The 18696-nt window shown below is 46.9% G+C and overlaps 1 protein-coding gene across 5 annotated transcripts in view; it reads right to left on the reverse strand.

The window, feature by feature from the left end:
- LUC7L (LUC7 like) overlaps window positions 1-18696 on the reverse strand; it is a 34265-nt gene that overhangs the window by 3213 nt on the left and 12356 nt on the right. For 4 of the 5 annotated variants that reach the window (XM_004438245.3, XM_087449260.1, XM_087449258.1 and 1 more), the window contains 4 exons: window positions 12010-12120; window positions 10699-10842; window positions 6565-6741; window positions 2773-2861 (listed from right to left, as the gene is read on the reverse strand). In XM_004438245.3, coding sequence (XP_004438302.1) covers window positions 2773-2861; window positions 6565-6741; window positions 10699-10842; window positions 12010-12120 — 521 coding nt within the window. The remainder of the gene's footprint in view (window positions 1-2772; window positions 2862-6564; window positions 6742-10698; window positions 10843-12009; window positions 12121-18696) is intronic. The other variant, XM_087449259.1, reaches the window with a different exon arrangement.

An 18696-nucleotide genomic window follows, 5' to 3' on the forward strand; every position in this document is an offset into this window, starting at 1 on the left:
AAAATCTATAAAGAACTGCCACAACTCAACAGAAAAAAAAAATCCAATTCAAAAATGGACAGAGAATCTGAATAGACATCTTTCCAAAAAAGATATACAGGCCCACAAAGATGCTCAAGATCACTAATCACCAGGAGATGCAAATCAAAAGCACCATGAGCTTCAGCTCACACCCCTTAGAATGGCTACTATCGAAAAGAAAAGGGGCCAGCCCAGTGGCATAGCAGTTACGTTCGCACTCTCCACTTCGGTGGCCTGGAGCTTGCCGGTTTGCATCCTGGGCACGGACCTACTCACTGCTCACCAAGCCATGCTGAGGCAGGGTCCCACACAGAGCAACTAGAAGGATGTACAACCTCACATACAACTATCTGCTGGGGCTTTGGGGAGAAAAAAGGAAAAAAAAAAAAGGAGGAAGATGACCAATCGTGCTCAGGGCCAATCTTGCTAAAAAAAGACAAGAGAAGTGTTGGCGAGCATGTGGAGAAAAGGGAACTCTCCACACTGCTGGTGGGAACGTAAATTGGTGCAGCCACTATGGAAAACAGTATGGAGGCTCCCCCAAAATTACAAATAGAACTACCTACATGATCCAGCAATTCCACTTCTGGGCATCTTTCTGAAGGAAATGAAATCACTATCTTGAAAAGATATCTGCACCCCACGTTCACTGCAGCATTATTTGTAATAGCCAAAATACGGAAACCTAAGTGTCCACCGACGAATGAATGGATTAAAAAAAGTGGTACGTAGACGTAGACAGACAGACACACAGACATACACTCTCTCAATGGAATATGCTTCAGTCGTTAAAAAGACTGAAATACTGCCATTTGCAACAGCATGTACGGACCTTGAGGGCATTTATGCTAAGCAAAGTCAGGCAGAAAGAGAAAGACAAACACAGGCACACCTTGGAGACACTGTGGGTTCAGTTCCAGACTACTGCAATGAGGTGAGGACCGCAACAAAGTGAGTCACAGGCATGTCTGGGTTTCCCAGTGCTTATAAAAGTTATGTTTACACTGTACTGCAGTCTATTAAGTGTGCAGTAGCATTATGCCTAAAAAAATAATGTATGTACCTGAATTAAAAAAGACTTTAGGGCTGGCCCCGTGGCTTAGTGGTTAAGTGCGCGCGCTCCGCTACTGGCGACCCGGGTTCGGATCCCGGGCGCGCACCAATGCACCACTTCTCCAGCCATGCTGAGGCCGCGTCCCACATACAGCAACTAGAAGGATGTGCAGCTATGACATACGACTATCTACTGGGGCTTTGGGGGAAAAAAAGGGAGGAGGATTGGCAAAAGATGTTAGCTCAGAGCCGGTCGTCTTCGGCAAAAAGAGGAGGATTAGCATGGATGTTAGTTCAGGGCTGATCTTCCTCACAAAAAAAAGTAAAAAATAAATGTTAAAAAAAAAAAAGACTTTATTGCTAAAATACACTAACCATCATCTGAGCCTTCACTGAGTTGCACTCCTTCTGCTGGTGGAGGATCTTGTAAAAAACACAGTATCTGTGACACGCAATAAAGCGAAGTGCAATAAAATGAGGTACGCCCGTGCCATATGATCTCACTCATGTGTGGGCGGGGGATGGGCCACAAAAAGGGCAGTGGATTATGACACACCATTGTAAGGGCACCGTGCAGCCATCAAGAGCACGCCTGCTGCGCGAAGATCTCGGAGATGAGTGAGGGTCCCACAAGTGCCCAAGCACAGACACACCCACCACGAGAGTGGTCTCTGTGTAAAAAGGGACTTGCTTGTTTTGCTTAATACATTTTTATACTGTCTGAATCTCTCTACAATCAGAATGTTAGATAATTAAAATAACAAAAGAAACACAAAAATACAATGAACATTTATTTGTCCTTTGTTAGCGAGGCACTCAAGAACTCCCTCAGGAAAGCCCAGTCTCTGGGCCTCTCAAGGACAATGAGCTTCGCCCAACAGGAGAGGGCAGTTACTCCTGGCTCCAGCCTCTTCCTAGAACTCCGAGCAGATTCAACGTCTCCACCCGATGTCTCTAAGGCATCTCAAACAGAATACAGCCAGAGACAAATTCTACTCCCCACATCCTCCTCACCCCAATACACTGCTCCCAGTCTTCCCACCTCCATAAGCGGCCATTCCAGGCCAGAAGCCATGAGGCCAGCTCCAGTGTCCCTTTGCAAGCCTCACGTCTGTCTACCAGCAAACACTATCAGCTCTACCCCCAGAAAACACCCAGACCGTTCCTGCCCTTACCTGGTTCAAACTGCCACCTCCTTCACCTGGACTCTCTCAGCCAGCTCCTCGCTGTTCTCACCGCCTCCAACCCGACCACCTCCACTTGTTCTCTACAGGGCAGGAGTCCTGCCCCTCCTCCACTGGCCCTGAGGCCCTCCCCTGGGGGATCGTGCCCACAGCAGGGCAGGCCAGTGTAACAGAGCAGGCTCCAGCGCCAGAGAATCACAGCTCCGGCCTGTCCTGTCTGCTGAGTGCTGCACCCACAGAAGTCAGGGTGCACTGGGGTCTTCTCCCCCTTCTTCTCTTCAGCCCTTGGGGGGTCTGCACCTCTCTAGCTAAGAATCAGGTCTTCACAGCTGGGGACGGCCCTTCTCAGTGTTGCACAGCAGTGCACAGACAGGCCCTCCTGGGCCAGCCAAGACCTCGCTAACTGAACCAACTGCACATCTGTCATTTTTCTTCAAACAGCCAGATGGGGACTTGCGGACCTCCCTGTGACCAGCAACACTGCAGGGAGGGGGGAGGGGGTGCCGGGGCTCACCTCCTGCTCAGCCGCTCCTCCCGCTCCCTCTCCTCTCTCCGCCTCAGTCGGTCCTGATTTCTCTTCTCCTGCTTTTCAGCCACAGTTTTCTAAATAAATGAAAAATTGGAAAATGAGAGAAGAAGTTACACAAACTAGAGTGTGAACGTTGTTTAACAGAGCACCTTTATGTGACCTCAGTGTTGGTAATTTAAAAATCTAGGAGAAACTCTTAGCAAACAGGAAAACAATCACTTCTAAAATTTCTTAAACAATGGAAAATTGAAAATATATGAAAATAATGCTTTATCATTACATTTTATAAATTCAGTGACAAACTGCATATTCTAAGAGAGGCTGAGGCTGTACTTCTAAGTCAAAGGAAATTTATCACATTGCTTGAAATCTATCCAGAAAGTTAGTTTTGTACCCAAAGAAGACGCCACAAACTTTGTGTGTGTGTGTGTGTGTGAGGAAGATCAGCCCGGAGCTAACATCTGTGCTAATCCTCCTCTTTTTGCTGAGGAAGACTGGTTCTGAGCTAACATCTATTGCCAATCCTCCTCCCTTTCCGCCCCACCCCCCAAAGCCCCAGTAGATAGTTGTATGTCATAGTTGCACATCCATCTAGTTGCTGTATGTGGGATGCGGCCTCAGCATGGCCGGAGAAGCGGTGCGTCGGTGCGTGCCCAGGATCCGAACCCGGGCCGCCAGTAGTGGCGCACGCACTTCACCGCTAAGCCACAGGGCCGGCCTGACGCCACAAACTTGATGGTGAAAGAGAACACACGTGTCTGACAAAACACACCCTGCTGCTGGTAGCAGCCTGTCCTCAGGGCGCTGCGCTGGCTTTAGCCCTGGCCTCGCGGAGGACAGCAGACCTGGGGAGGTGGGCCACGGACCCAACACAACTGGCGTTCAACACCAAGCTCAACACTTGACCCATTGGGCTTGGTCATGAATGCAACGGAAAAGCAAATGCAATAGGCAAAGGAGGCCTCGAGAAACCTCACGACTGGACCACTATCCACCCAGCTCAGCCAACAGCACTAGGTCCAGTCTAGGACCACATCACAGCACTAGTCCACACACTCCACCCCCAACATCCACCCAAAGCCTTTCGATGCCCCCATCTCTCTGCCAAGTTAAATGAAGCCCTGAGGGGAAGGAAGGAAAAGCCAGTGAGACAAAGGCTCAGCAGTCTTCTCACGCCCACGAAGGTGGGAAAGACAACCTTATGGGCCGGCCCCGTGGCTTAGCGGTTAAGTGCATGCGCTCTGCTACTGGCGGCCCGGGTTCGGATCCCAGGCGCGCATCCCAGGCGCGCACCGACGCACCACTTCTCCGGCCATGCTGAGGCCGCGTCCCACATACAGCAACTAGAAGGACGTGCAACTATGACATACAACTATCTACTGGGGCTTTGGAGAGAAAAAGGGAAAAAAAGGAGGAGCATTTGCAATAGATTTTTTTTTTTTTAAATGCCAAGTGGCAATTCTCTATTTTTTTTTTTTTTTTTAGATTTTTATTTATTTATTTTTTCCCCCCAAAGCCCCAGTAGATAGTTGTATGTCACAGCTGCACATCCTTCTAGTTGCTGCACGTGGGACGCGGCCTCAGCATGGCCGGAGAAGCGGTGCGTCGGTGAGCTCCCGGGATCCGAACCCGGGCCGCCAGCAATGCAGCGCGTGCACTTAACCACTAAGCCATGGGGCCGGCCCTGCAATAGATGTTAGCTCAGAGCCGGTCTTCCTCAGCAAAAAGAGGATTAGCACGGATGTTAGCTCAGGGCTGATCTTCCTCACCAAAAAAAATAAAAGACGACCTTACACCTCAGTGCCAACTGGAGCCAGGCCCTCAGGAAGAGGGCACGGCAAGAATCGGGAGAGGCTGGCTCTCCTCCTCAGAGCACCCTCAAGGTGCGAGAGCCTTCCTGTCCAGCCCCTCCAGCTCTGCGCCTCTGACTGCGCTCGTCCTGCGCCTGGAGCGGGCACAGAGGAAGGACAGGTTACAGTTAAGGGTGGAAGTTTCAGCACCTCAGCACCATGGAGACTCTTCCTAAAGCAGATCTGACCAAGCCCAGGACTGTGGGGTGGCATCATCTCCTTTCCAAACCCCCCCTACTCTCTAAACACTATCCTCCTCCACCTGACAGACAAGGCCTTGCTCTCCCCAGCCTGCATCTACCTCGGTGAGTGACCACGAGGTGTGAACATCTCTGGGACACCGTGAGTGAAGCCAACTCTGATTAGAGCACAGAACTCCCACCCTCCTTATCACTACGAGGTGTACTTTCAAGTACATTTTCTGTTAGTTTAACAGCTATTTGTCAAAACCTATAACATATTTGTGTTGTTTTGGTCAACTATATACTGCTCATAACTGCAATAAAACATGTTCTCTAGATCAAGTTAAGTTCTTAAGATTTCAGGGAAAAAATTTCAATATATTCACGTTTCTGATGCAGAGATACGTGTTAAGAAAAAAATAAAAGACTTGCACGTATAAAAATATTAGGACAAAATTATGGGGTGACATGGGATGGAAATACAATTTAAAGGAGAAATGGGAATGTGACACTTCCAACTACTAAAGAACATATTTTTAATGAGGATGGTAGTGGACACCACCAAGTCGTTATTTAAATTCTACTGGCTACATATAAAATATTTTGATATCTTTTATGCCCATAAAAACTTTTATGAAAAAATTTCCAATTTAAGAATGTGTAACAAAGTGTGTCAGGTTTCAAAACTCTATTGGGAACACTGGAACAAAACGTTTCAATACCAGCGGTTGAGAACAGCCCGGCTCCCTCTCCTATCGCAGAGCTCTGCCACCTGCTACTCCGCCCTGGGGGCACACAGGGCTATCAGTCCTGATTATCCTCCAGTGCCATATGCCTGTCCTACCACCAGACTTCGGGTGTCTGGAGGGAAGGCCTGCATATTGCCCAACATCCCAACCCAGCAGTCCCAGTATGCAGCAGGGAAGACTCCGTCAGTTTGAAGAACGACAATTCAAAGTATCTGAAACATGTTCACCCTCCTTCTCAGCATTCCATACCCAAGATGTCAAATTTTTTAGAGCCTAATCCAGAAAAACAAGGAGCCTTGAGGAAGGGACAGACGTGGCCAGGGATAGAGGTGGGCTATCAGACAAACCCCATCAGGGCTGGCCCTATGGCCTAGTGGTTAAGTTTGGCGCGCTCCGCTTCCGTGGCCCAGGTTCAGTTCCTGGGCGCCAACCTACACCACTCGTCGGCAGCCATGCTGTGACAGTAACCCATATACAAAACAGAGGAAGATTGCCACAGATGTTAGCTCACGGCGAATCTTCCTCAGCAAAAAAAAAAAAAAGAAAGAAAAAAGAAAAAGAAAAACCTCTTCACTTTTTCATCCTTCTGAGGCTCAAAAGCAAGGACCAGGATGTGAGATCTTCTGTCTAGCCTAAGCACTCTCCACACATCTGTCGCCTCTGTCCAAGGAGAAAAACTAGAGGCTTCTGGTTCTTTCCCATCTCCAAAAATAAGTTATTTCAGAGACGTGTGAGAGCTGTCTGTACCCTGAGACTAGACTCAGCCATCTTCTTCTGAACAAGGCGTGCAGACTAAATAAACACCCAAGGCCCCTTTGGATTCTGAGATCTTAGGTCTCTTGTGGGAACAAAGTGATGAAATTTGAGTATTTCACTAAAAAACTCAAGACATGTTCTTAGAGAGGATTAGAACACAAGGGTTTCTAGAAATAAAGAAATGTAAAGACCATCACGAGACTTCTCAGGTTTCTCCAGAAACACAATACGTTACCGTACCCTCAACTGATCAAGCTTCTCGCGGATCTGAATGAACCCTAAGTGTAATTTGCCCCCGAAGTGGTCTGCAAGACGACGGTCATTGTCATGGAGACCAAGGTAGGCTGAACAGACCTCGCAGACTCGCAGCTTCTGCTGTTGGAAACTGGACGCAGGCATGGAATTCCTGTACTCTTCCTGGAGAACGGGAATAGAGCAATGATAGTGAGCTAGGCAGAACTGCCACCAAATATTTGATCCCCAAAAAGGAAACAGCTGAAAAGACTACAGAGGTTACTTTTAAATAAATAAAAACTAGATTGTTTACAAAGCCTCAGGTTTTTGTAATCAATTCAATTTAGAATCAACTAACAGACATGGTTTCGATGCCACAAAGAATTCAAAACACGCAGACAAGCAGGATGCTGTGTGTTCCCAGAGGCCGGCAGGGAAGACAGGTCTCTGCTATGCACAGTGGAGAGCTCTGTGAGGACCAGAGAAGCAAGAAGGGAGAATCTTCCAACAGGGGCCTTCAAAAAAAACACAAATCAAATAAACAAGCAAAACACACAGCTATCCATGGAGACTGTGTCCCAATGTCCAGGACACTGTATCCCAAAGCAGCCCCAAAAGTTAAAGTTTGGATGGACAAATACATTAGAGACTCTCTTCAAAGGAGAAAGTTTGCACAACAGAATGGAACAAAAGACACTCCCTCCTACAGCCTCCACGGTCCGAGTGCAACCACAAGAACCCACTTGCTCAGCCTCAAGGCATAATACTCGCAATACACAGGCAAACAAGCAGGAAATGGTTGACTGCTGCTTGGGCTCAAGTTAAAGATGCGCCTTCAAAGCCCAGGTTTAAGAAATGCCTTCCGGGCCAGCCCGGTGGCCTAGCAGTTAAGTGTGTGCACTTCACTACTGGCGGCCCAGGTTTGGATCCCAGGCGCACACCGACACACCGCTTCTCCGGCCATGCCGAGGCCACGTCCCACGTACAGCAACTAGAAGTATGTGCAACTATGACATACAACTATCTACTGGGGCTTGGGGGAAAAAAAAGGAGGAGGATTGGCAACAGATGTTAGCTCAGAGCCAGTCTTCCTCAGCAAAAAGAGGAGGATTGGCATGGGTGTTAGCTCAGGGCTGATCTTCCTCTCACACACACACAAAAAAACTGCAAACAGAGCTGTGAAAAATAAGTCCAACAAAATCTGCCTTTAAAAAAAAAAAAAAAGAAATGCATTCCAATAGTCATTCATCCTTATTTAAAGGAGACCTGAATCAGGGCCGGCCCCGTGGCTTAGCGGTTAAGTGCGCGCACTCCGCTGCTGGGGGCCCGGGTTCAGATCCCGGGTGCACACCGACGCACCACTTCTCTGGTCATGCTGAGGCCACGTCCCACATACAGCAACTAGAACGATGTGCAACTATGACATACAACTATCTACTGGGGCTTAGGGGAGAAAAAAGGAGGAGGATTGGCAATAGATGTTAGCTCAGAGCCGGTCTTCCTCAGCAAAAAGAGGAGGATTAGCATGGATGTTAGCTCAGGGCTGATCTTCCTCACAATAAATAAATAAATAAATAAATAAATAAATAAAGGAGCCCTGAATCTAAGTACGCTCCCACTAACTCACACATTCAAAACATTCCCTACAAAATGCAAATTAAAAGAAGATACCACGCCACTCTCACTAAACTGGCAAAGACACAGAAAAACAGGCACTCTCACACTGCTAGTAGAAGCCTACATTGCTAAACAATTAACGTGGAGGCAATTTATAATCTATCTGTGACAGCGGAACATGTATGCACCATTACCAGAAACTCTCCTTCCAGGTGTCTGTCCCAGAAAACTCTCACACACGCACCAGCAGACGGGCGCAAGGACACTCATTGTGGAACTGTCTGTAAAGACGAGAAACCACCAATAACCTAGAAAACCACCAGTGGACAGTCATGTGTTCATCAGACGGACTCCTACAGCAGTAGACTGATGGAGCAGATCCATATGTAGCAACCTGGGGACATCTCAACACCACACTGAGGGAAAAAAGCGAGCGGAGACCAGACTGCACAGAGGGCAGCACCGACGGAGGATTCTTCAAATGCACAGAGCACAACACACACACACTCTCTCTCATGGGCACACACGTGTCATCAAGTATGGGACAGGACTGAAGATTATGTGGAATGCACACGTATGCCTGCCTCTGGGGACGGAGATAGATAACTGAGATTAGTGAGGGGAAACACTGGGAACTTGAATTTCCCTTATAATATGCTACATCTTTTATTAAAAGAAAAAAAAAACAAAAAACCTTAAGCAAAAGTGATAAATGTGGTGGGTACACAGATATTTGTGATATTAGTCTGTCCCTTTCTGTAGTTTTGAAACTTTGAATGCCACCCTCTAATATCTTTCAAAATAAATTCTCAGGGGCCGGCCCCGTGGCTTAGCGGTTAAGTGTGCGTGCTCCGCTACTGGCGGCCCAGGTTCGGTTCCCAGGCGCGCACCGATGCACCGCTTCTCCAGCCATGCTGAGGCCGCGTCCCACATACAGCAACTAGAAGGATGTGCAACTATGACATACAACTATCTACTGGGGCGTTGGGGGGAAAAAAAAAGGAGGAGGATTGGCAACAGATGTTAGCTCAGAGCCGGTCTTCCTCAGCAAAAAGGGGAGGATTGGCATGGATGTTAGCTCAGGGCTGATCTTCCTCACACACACACACACACACACACTAAATAAACAAACAAACAAACAATGAGATTTGTACTGTGAATTCTTTTCTCTTCTCTCTCCTTTAGGTTCAAAAATGGATTACACCGTCTACAAATGTCACTGAGGAGGGTGCTGGTCTGCCAGGGGCGGGAAGCACTATCTCAGCCCCATGTTCTGACAAGCGAGTTGACCTTAACTCCGGCCCACATTGGCCCATGGAAGGCAGTCCACAAGGCCCCACCTTGAGTAACCCTACAGCTCTGTCTCTTGTCTCTGCCTCAGCGGGCACTGCGCTAACACACACACCCGCTGGCACTACACATGCATTCAGTTAGTTACTACTGAGCTCCAGACACCATGGCGAGCGGCGGGTACAGTGATGACCCAAACCAGGCCTGCCCCAGGGTCTCCTCATCTCCACCCAGCTTCCCTGTCCCTACCATTCTGATAACCTTCTCAGTCTGTGGGTCTCAGCAAAGGGGCATGCCAGGGTCACCCTACCCTACCTGGAGACCCCCTGCAACCCAAAGTCACTCTCAAACTCAGACTCCATTTCTTTTGAGCACCTACCTTATCTGAACGAATCTTATCCATCTGTTCACATTCCCTTCTTTCTGCACCTCTCCCCACTCCAACACCCTCTTCATGAGGAGGGCCTCTGCTGGCTTGCTCACAACTAGAAAAGTGCCTGGCACACAGCTAGAGCTGAGTGAGCATTTACTAAAGGAACAGACCAACCACTGTCTCCCTCTGCCCCTACCATTTCTAACATTCTCGAAGCCTACAGGAGCCACCTCCAATTCCTGCGGTGAGGATCTGAGAACTAGAGGGTCTCCACCGAATATAATAACCTAGGAAGAAAACGACTGTCCTTCACTCAGTTTCTCCACCACACTGCCAGTGCATCCTGGCCTGGTGCCCCAGTTGACACCACCTGGATGCTACCCCTAATCCACACAGGGTCTCTCTACAGGTTTCATTCTTTACAGCAATCTGCATACAATTCTGGCTCAGTCACACAAGCTGAATAACCACAGCCCACCAACTCCCTAGGGAGCCAGAGGAACAGAGAGCAACACAGGTCTCTAGGGGACCTGTGACAGGAGGTGCTCACTACTACACTACTACACTGTGTCTACGATACGCAGGACTGTGCTCTACACATGGGAATTATGCTCAGGGCCGGCAAGCGACTGGTCTGACGTCACAAAGGGGTCCCAGAGAGCAGAGCAAAGATACAAACCGAAGTGTGTATCAACTCTAAATTCTGTGATCCTGCCAATATACCCAATTTCCAACTCCTTCCCAATATTCAAAATATCCCAATATTCAAAAAATGGAGGAATGGCTTAATTTTAGCCCAAATGGTCAACTCTCTAGAGTTACTAAGTTTCCTCTTTCTCTAAGACGTTTTTCTCACCAACCTCAGCTTCCTTTTTCTTTGTGCGGACTTTCTCCACTTCCATAAGAATCTTCTGGGATTCATCCACATTCCCTTCGGCTCCTAGCTGCTCAGCTTTAGCAAGAAGTTTCCCTATTTCTTCATTCAATTCATGCACTTTTTCTGCCTAGGGGAGAAACAAACAATCAGATAAGCATTCATCTAAAAACCAAAGAATTTTAATGCCAAGTAAATGAGCGTTTCTCTTGTTGCATTTCTGGTCTGTTACACTGAAAATAAACTGAACATCCCAAGACCCTGGCTGTACCACACGCGGACTGTAACAACTATGACATCCTATTGCCATCACTGAGACTCTTACCGTAAACTAAACCTACGCACCGCGTTCTAATTAAAACAGTAGCATCTCTCACTTCCAAAATGGTTGCAAGGATGATCATGTTGGTCATTTTCTAGGCTGTCTCTTTTTATGTCCCCTCTCTCAGTTCAATCTTCTGGGTAGGGGTAATAAAACGTCTAGGTTTAAATGCATAAACTGGGGCCGGCCCAATGGTGCAGCGGTTAAGTGCACGCCCTCCGCTCCGGCAGCCAGGGGTTTGCCAGTTCGGATCCCGGGCGTGCACAGACTCACCGCTTGTCAAGCTATGCTGTGGTGGCGTCCCACATAAAGTGGCAGAAGATGGGCACGGATGTTAGCCCAGAGCCAATCTTCCTCAGCAAAAAAGAGGAGGATTGGCATCGGATGTTAGCTCAGGGCTGATCTTCCTCACATACACACAAAAAATAAATAAAAATATAAATGCATAAACTTATACTGTTAGCAAAATGCCTAATTATTGGGATTTACTTTCAGAAATAAAACAACACCTTTGCTCCAGTTAACAATTGCATGTATCCTAAGAAGCACTTTTACAAAACTAAAAGGAGACAAGAATGAAGAGACTCGGCTCCACCAGAGGGGGCACAGAATAGGAAGGCAGCTGACACTCAGGCCAATTCACACCAATCAACCTCCTTCATTCCACGACATGAATGCTCCACAGTTTAACGAACTCCCTAATTTTTCCCCATTTCCTGTTTTATGTGGGGATGTAAAAAAACAAAATTTAAAAAACATGTACGGTGGGAGGAGGGACAGAGGTAGTAGCTCCTGGGGACTAAGAGCGGGCTGACAGCCTTCCCTCCTTCCTAGGAATACCCAAGGTGGTGAGTACTGTCCACCCCAGAGATACAAAAGCAGGCCTTATGGCGACCTGTTAGCCTGTCGGCAGCCCAGTTTCTACAAGACAGTAATTGGTACCAAAAACTTGAGGCGAAAGCCTCCCAGGCGAACCTTTGCAGACACTTCCGCACTGATCTCCTCCTGCGTCTCTGCCAGCCGCTTCTTGGCAAGCTCAGTTCTCCGATCACACTCAGCGATAAAGGACTCCAAATGATCCATCGCCTAGCTCAGGAGAAGCAGAGAGCTATGATCAATTACGTGTACCGTCTCGGAACCCATTGGTTTGATAGGAAATACACTCCTGGGTTGGTTTCTTAAAGCCTGTAGGTTGAGTGGGAAGATCTTAAACTATACTACAGCCAACACATCCATAATCACATTAAATCAAGGGGCTTTGTTAAACCAAATCATCATTCAGAAGCATGGTCTTCTCATCTGATTTATTTATTTTCAAAATTTGTAAAAGGACCCCCAACCCTCAGTAACATTTCCAAGAAAATTTTGAGGAAAATTACAACACTTGGCCATAATGAGCAGTGTTCTGAAACTATTGTTGGAGCCCTCTTCTGGTGAGTGGTGGGAGGTGCAGATGATGTACTCACTGGTCTTTGTGAGCCACGTAAATATTATTCCCTCAGTGCTGAGGGTAGAGTTCCCCCTTCCACCTCAAAACAAAACAATAGAAAAAGATTACTGAGAGCTGTCAATACGTTCAGTTATTGCCTACTGTCTAACGTAGCAGGAAAACGGGTTACTACTTACCCAAAGAGATAAAGGAAAATAAACTCTAGAAATCTAATTGCTTACTCTGAAAAGAGTTGGTGGTAAACAACAATACACAAATTAATAAGCTGTCACATAAGCTAAGCAGTTTATCTGCCATAACTAGTCAAAGGCCCCAACATAACTTCACATAAACATACAAACAGGACATCACTTTTCCAACTGTCAGGCTATGGCCAGCACCCACGCGTCAGCTTGCTCATGTTGGCATCATGTTAAGTATGACAGCAAGTGATTTTATAGCAGTGGATGAGAGGATTAGTATGATTCACCACAAAAAAGAGAGAAAATTTTGGGCAGAGATGGTAATAACGCAGGTCAAAGTTACGTCAACAGACCAAGTGGTGATTATCCATGTCCCCTACCCCACCCCCACCCCCACGATGGCCAGGAAAGAGGAGGTCAGCTGTCAGGAAAGCACTCCACAAGGGTCAGCATGACACTTGAACGGACAGTAGGGACACTGGAGAGGATTACAGTCACTTGCAGAAATCCTAAATACTCTTCAAATAAATGCACCTTTGGGAGTAGGTCAAGACAGGGAAGAGGCTCTGTGATGGTGCCAAGTCCACCAGGGACACTGGAGAAAGACTAAAGCATCATCATCCACTGAGCCCAACTCCCAGATTTCACTCCACAATTTTGGAATTCAGGACCTTTCCTGTCGTTGGTCATCCAAATATACTCTGATAAACATTTCACTATGTTCAAATCAATCAGAAAAGCAAATGATTGGTATTTGCTTGCCTGCAAGCACTGTACTTCCTGGAAAGATGTCGAGTTGACCAGCTCTGCTGACAGCATCGGGACTCACCAGGAAGGAAGTGCCAGTGTACAGGCCACGCACCACCTGTGCTCACCTGGGACGACAGCTCCTAACAGACCAGCCTGAGATGGCCAGGTTCACCCACACATAGGCACCGAGACTCTGGTGTGGAGTCCTCTACTGTGTGCCCAAAGAGAGCGCTCTCACAGCTGAGACAGACCCAGGGCCCCACTCGTCAGGCTCAAGTGGGAAACAGACACCTGACACCCTGCCCGTACCTTTACCAATCAAAGCAACTGCCTGTATCTTAAGCAGAATCCAAATTGGCTACAGATTCAGGCAGCTGATAAGCTAAAAACTAAATGGTAAACTTCATCACACAGAATAGGCAGACCGCAGAGATGTCTTTTAACTGCCACATTCTTTAAAGGATGGCTCTGCATCCTACTGCCCTTTCTTCTTCAATGTGCTTCTCAATTTCGGGTTGGTTCCTAAATCAAAGAGCAGGGTTAAATGATTAAAAAGAAAGGTAATTGAGGGGGTGGCCTGGTGGCCTAGTGGTTAAGTATGGCCGACTCCGCTACGGTGGCCATTCAGTTCTCAGGTGCAGACCTATATCACCTGCCAGCAGCCAGGCTGTGGCAGTGACCCACATAGAAAATAGAGGAAGACTGGCAACAGACATTAGCTCAGGGCGAATCTTCCTCACCAAAAAAACAAAAAAAACAGGTAATCAAGCCTAAAAATTAAGTCGTAATCACAACCTACCACTTACTAGAAAGTCATCCAACTTCTATAACTCAAGGGTGGTGTGATAGAACATGAACCACTAAGGGTCCCTGAGCACTGTGCTGGTACACAGGTCTCACCACACACGCAAGACTGCCTGCTGTCTGCTGCTGTTCCTGACTCTGCCCAGCAGCAGCAGTGACACCGAATGGCAGTGAGCTGAGACAAGCCCTTGCGGTGAGCAAAACAGTCACAGCAGACAGGTGCCCCTGTACTGTGCTGCGTGTCCACACGTGCCTCAAAACAGCTGCACAGCCACTCTTAACGCCTCCACTTCCCAGATGAAGAAACTGAGGTACAGTTTCCAAACTACTAAGTGATGGTGTCAGGATGCAAGGACCCTTGTGGTTTGGCTCCAAAGTCCCTGAACTTAATCCTCACAACTCTGAGGCAGTTATCACCAGCCCCGTGTACAGATGAATAGAAAAGGGTGAAATAACTTGCCCAGGTCACACAGGGATCCTAACCCAGGATGTCTGACTTAGAAGAACGTAACTATTACGCTGTACCTCTCTCAGATAGAAAAACTAGGTATACTCAGAACTGGTCTCATCTAGTATATTAAACACAGTTTGGAAATTAGTTGATATGGTGTGTTGTTCTGGAAACCTGTCAAATAAAACATCACAAAAGACAATGTAGGGAAAAGGTTAACTGTATTTTTACCGAATTACAGAGAAACAGTCTTTCCATTTTCAACACGTGAACACTAAAGAAATATACTGCTCCATAGCTTCCCTGTAAGTTACTGAGTTAATATAGCTGTTTGTTTGCTAGCGTGCAAGTTCAGAAACTTGAAATGTATTTATATAGATTACCTTACTCTTTCCTACGGACTTTCTGGATAAAACACTCTCAAGAAATCAAGGCCTGGTCCTGGCGTGGTCAGGCTGAGGCTGTGTTTGGCTAGAAGGAGCCAAGTGTGAGGATCAGGAGGCACCTTCTCCCAGATAAAACCCCTGTGTTTTGGGTGGATCCTCGGTGCGCCAGAGGCCCCACTCATCAAGCTCAAGCTGAGGGTCTAGGCAAAGAATACCAACACAAAGAAGCGCACAGCCCTGTCAGACCCACAAATAAACAGCTTGTTACACCTCTCTGACAGGCAAAGACCCAAAAGTTTGGTAACTCACTCTATTAGGGAAGACGAGAAAATGGGAACTCACATACACGGCCAGGGGAGCATTCACCCCTCTGGAGTGTTCTCTATGGCATGTCTATCAAAACGAGCAATGCATATGCCCTGAAGTTCCGCTTCAAGACTGGAAACAGATGTTAGCTCAGGGCGACTCTTCCTCAAGCAAAAAGAGGAAGATGGACAACAGAGGTTAGCTCAGGGTGAACCTTCCTCAGCAATAAAAACACAAAAACCTTTTTGAGACAATCTGGGAAATGTGAACACTATCAGATGATGTTAAAAAATTAGTTTTAAAATTATGATTATTTTTAATAAAGTTCTTATCTTCTGGATACACTATTTGTAGTATTTACAGATGAATTTCTACGTCTAGGAGCTACTGTAAAATAATCCAGTGGGGAAAGACAGGATAAAGATGAAACAAGAGGGGCCGGCCCCGTGGCTTAGCGGTTGAGTGTGCGCGCTCCACTACTGGCGGCCCAGGTTCGGATCCCAGGCGCGCACCGATGCACCGCTTTGTCCGGCCATGCTGAGGCCGCGTCCCACATACAGCAACTAGAAGGATGTGCAGCTATGACATACAACTGTCTACTGGGGCTTTGGGGAGAAAAAGGGAAAAAAAGGAGGAGGACTGGCAACAGATATTAGCTCAGGGCCGGTGTTCCTCAGCAAAAAGAGGAGGATTAGCATGGATATTAGCTCAGGGCTGATCTTCCTCACAAAAAAAAGGTGAAACGAGTCTTCATGTCAATAATCACTGAAAACTGGGAGATAAAATCTGCAGATTTCATTATATTATTCTGTTCACTTCAGTACGTTTAAAGTCTTCCTTAGGGGCCGGCCCAGTGGCGCAAGCGATTAAGTGCACGCGCTCTACTGCAGCAGCCCGGGGTTCGCCGGTTCGGATCCCGGGCGTGCACCGATGCACTGCTTGGCAAGCCATGCTGTGGCAGTATCCCATATAAGGTGGAGGAAGATGGGCACCGATGTTAGCCCAGGGCCAGTCTTCCTCAGCAAAAAAAAAAAAAAAAAAAAAAAAAAGAGGATTGGCAGATGTTAGCACAGGGCTGATCTCCTCACAAAAAATAAATAAATAAAAAATAAAGTTTCCCTTAAAACATGCTAAGTAGATCCTGTCACAACCAAGTACAGTACCAGATCTCTATAGGCACAGGAGAGAGAACTTCAAAAGCTAATGACAATGGTGAAATATTTACAGATGAAACAACAGGACGTGTGAGGTTTTGAGGTTTGTGAGAAAAGTGTGGACAAAGATGAAACACAGGTGGTCATGAGGTGATGCTTCCTGAAGCTGAGTAATGGGTACATGGAGATTCATTACACTATTACATCTACTTTTGATGTTTGAGATTCTCCACAATAAAAAGTAAAAAAAAAAAAATCCTTAGTAAGTCAATCTTTCTTAGCCTTTTTTTGTAGAAAAATATTCCATTTAATCATAGCTTTAAACTGTTAACAAGCTCTATGAGCATAACTCCCTACCTCCTTTTTGCCAGCAGAGCCTCAGAATTCTGACTAGAGCCGATCCCTGAACTGGCACTGACAGGCTCCCAGCTCTGAAACAGTTTGTTAAAAAGCTGATCCACCAAGGTCAGCTCATGGCATTTTCGAAGCAAGCTGCTACTTTTAACAAGTGTTTGCTTCCTTGCATTTTAAAGCAGTAAGTGAGGGACTGCCTCTAGGGAGCAGAAAGTGCCCAAGGAAGAAGGGCTGTAGGGGTTTTCCATCATAGCCTCTCCGTACTTTAAAAGCCAGGTCATTGACTTCTGATTAAGCAACACACGTTCAATGAGAGCACATAAAACAGTTTAGAGTTGAAATCTCCAGCACACACAACCTTTGTCTTGTGTGTCTTGTGTGTTTGTACCTTTGTCTTGCTCGTGATAGCATAAGCCACTGTAAGTTGTTAAACAGGTTTCATAAACATTAGTTTCAGAGGCACAGTCTACAAGATGAGCACATCACAAGGTGCCCATTCACTTCCCTCTTCTTGAGCATTCTCACTGCGTCCAATGTTTTTATCTTACAAACAATCCTACCACAAACATCTTTGTGTACTGATGTTTGCCTGTATTTCCAATTACTTCCTTAGGATGAAGATTTGTAGAAATAAGTCACAAGATAGAAATACTTTCAAATTTTCATTTCTGGGGGCCGGCCCCGTGGCTTAGCAGTTAAGTGTGCGCGCACCGCTACTGGTGGCCCGGGTTCGGATCCGGACGCGCACCAACGCACCGCTTGTCTGGCCATGCTGACGTGGCGTCCCACATACAGCAACTAGAAGAATGTGCAACTATTACATACAACTATCTACTGGGGCTTTGGGGAGAAAAAGGGAAAAAAAAAAGGAGGAGGATTGGCAATAGATGTTAGCTCAGGGCCGGTCTTCCACAGGAAACAGAGGAGGATCGGCATGAATGTTAGATCAGGGCTGATCTTCCTCACACACACAAAAAAGACCTCCTAAATATCCCTGATTGATCCATTGGATGAAATCTGATTTCCCTCCCACTGTCACATGATGCTGCTTCCATTAATTCTGGCAAGTAACATGAAACTTACAGCACCTTCAGAGACTTTGGAGATAAACAGTTGGCCCATCTCACAGAATTATTACCAACAATGAGGAGATGCTACCAAAACACCTGGTAGGCTACACAAATATATGTTATTAAGAAAACTCAGGGGGCCAGCCACGTGGCTTAGCGGTTAAGTGCACGCGCTCCGCTACTGGCGGCCCGGGTTCAGATCCCGGGTGCGCACCAACACACTGCTTCTCTGGCCATGCTGAGGCAGCGTCCCATATACAGCAACTAGAAGGATGTGCAACTATGATGTACAACTATCTACTGGGGCTTTGGGGAAAAAAAAAAAAGGAGGAGGATTGGCAGTAGACGTTAGCTCAGAGCCGGTCTTCCTCAGCAAAAACAGGAGGATTAGCATGGATGTTGGCTCAGGGCTGATCTTCCTCACACACAAAAAAAAAACTCAGGGGCGGGCGCCATGGTATAGTGGTTAAGTCCAGCATGCTCTGCTTCACTGGCCCAGGTTCACAGGTTCGGATCCCTGGCCCAGACCTACACCACTGTCAAGCCATGTTGTGGCAGTGACACACATACAAAATAGAGGAAGATGGGCACAGATGCTAGCTCAGAGCAAATTGTCCTCACCAAAAAAAAAAAGAAAAATCAGAACAAATCATGGATTAGTGATGGCTCACAACTTGTGAAAATGAAACCTGTGTCCATCTCCCAATAGTGGTGATCACACTGCAGCCCTTCCAGAAACCAACCTCAATATGGAC

Source organism: Ceratotherium simum, chromosome 26 (assembly GCF_057802395.1).
Source record: "Ceratotherium simum simum isolate JZ-2026a chromosome 26, ASM5780239v1, whole genome shotgun sequence".
Classification (NCBI taxonomy): Eukaryota; Metazoa; Chordata; class Mammalia; order Perissodactyla; family Rhinocerotidae; genus Ceratotherium; species Ceratotherium simum.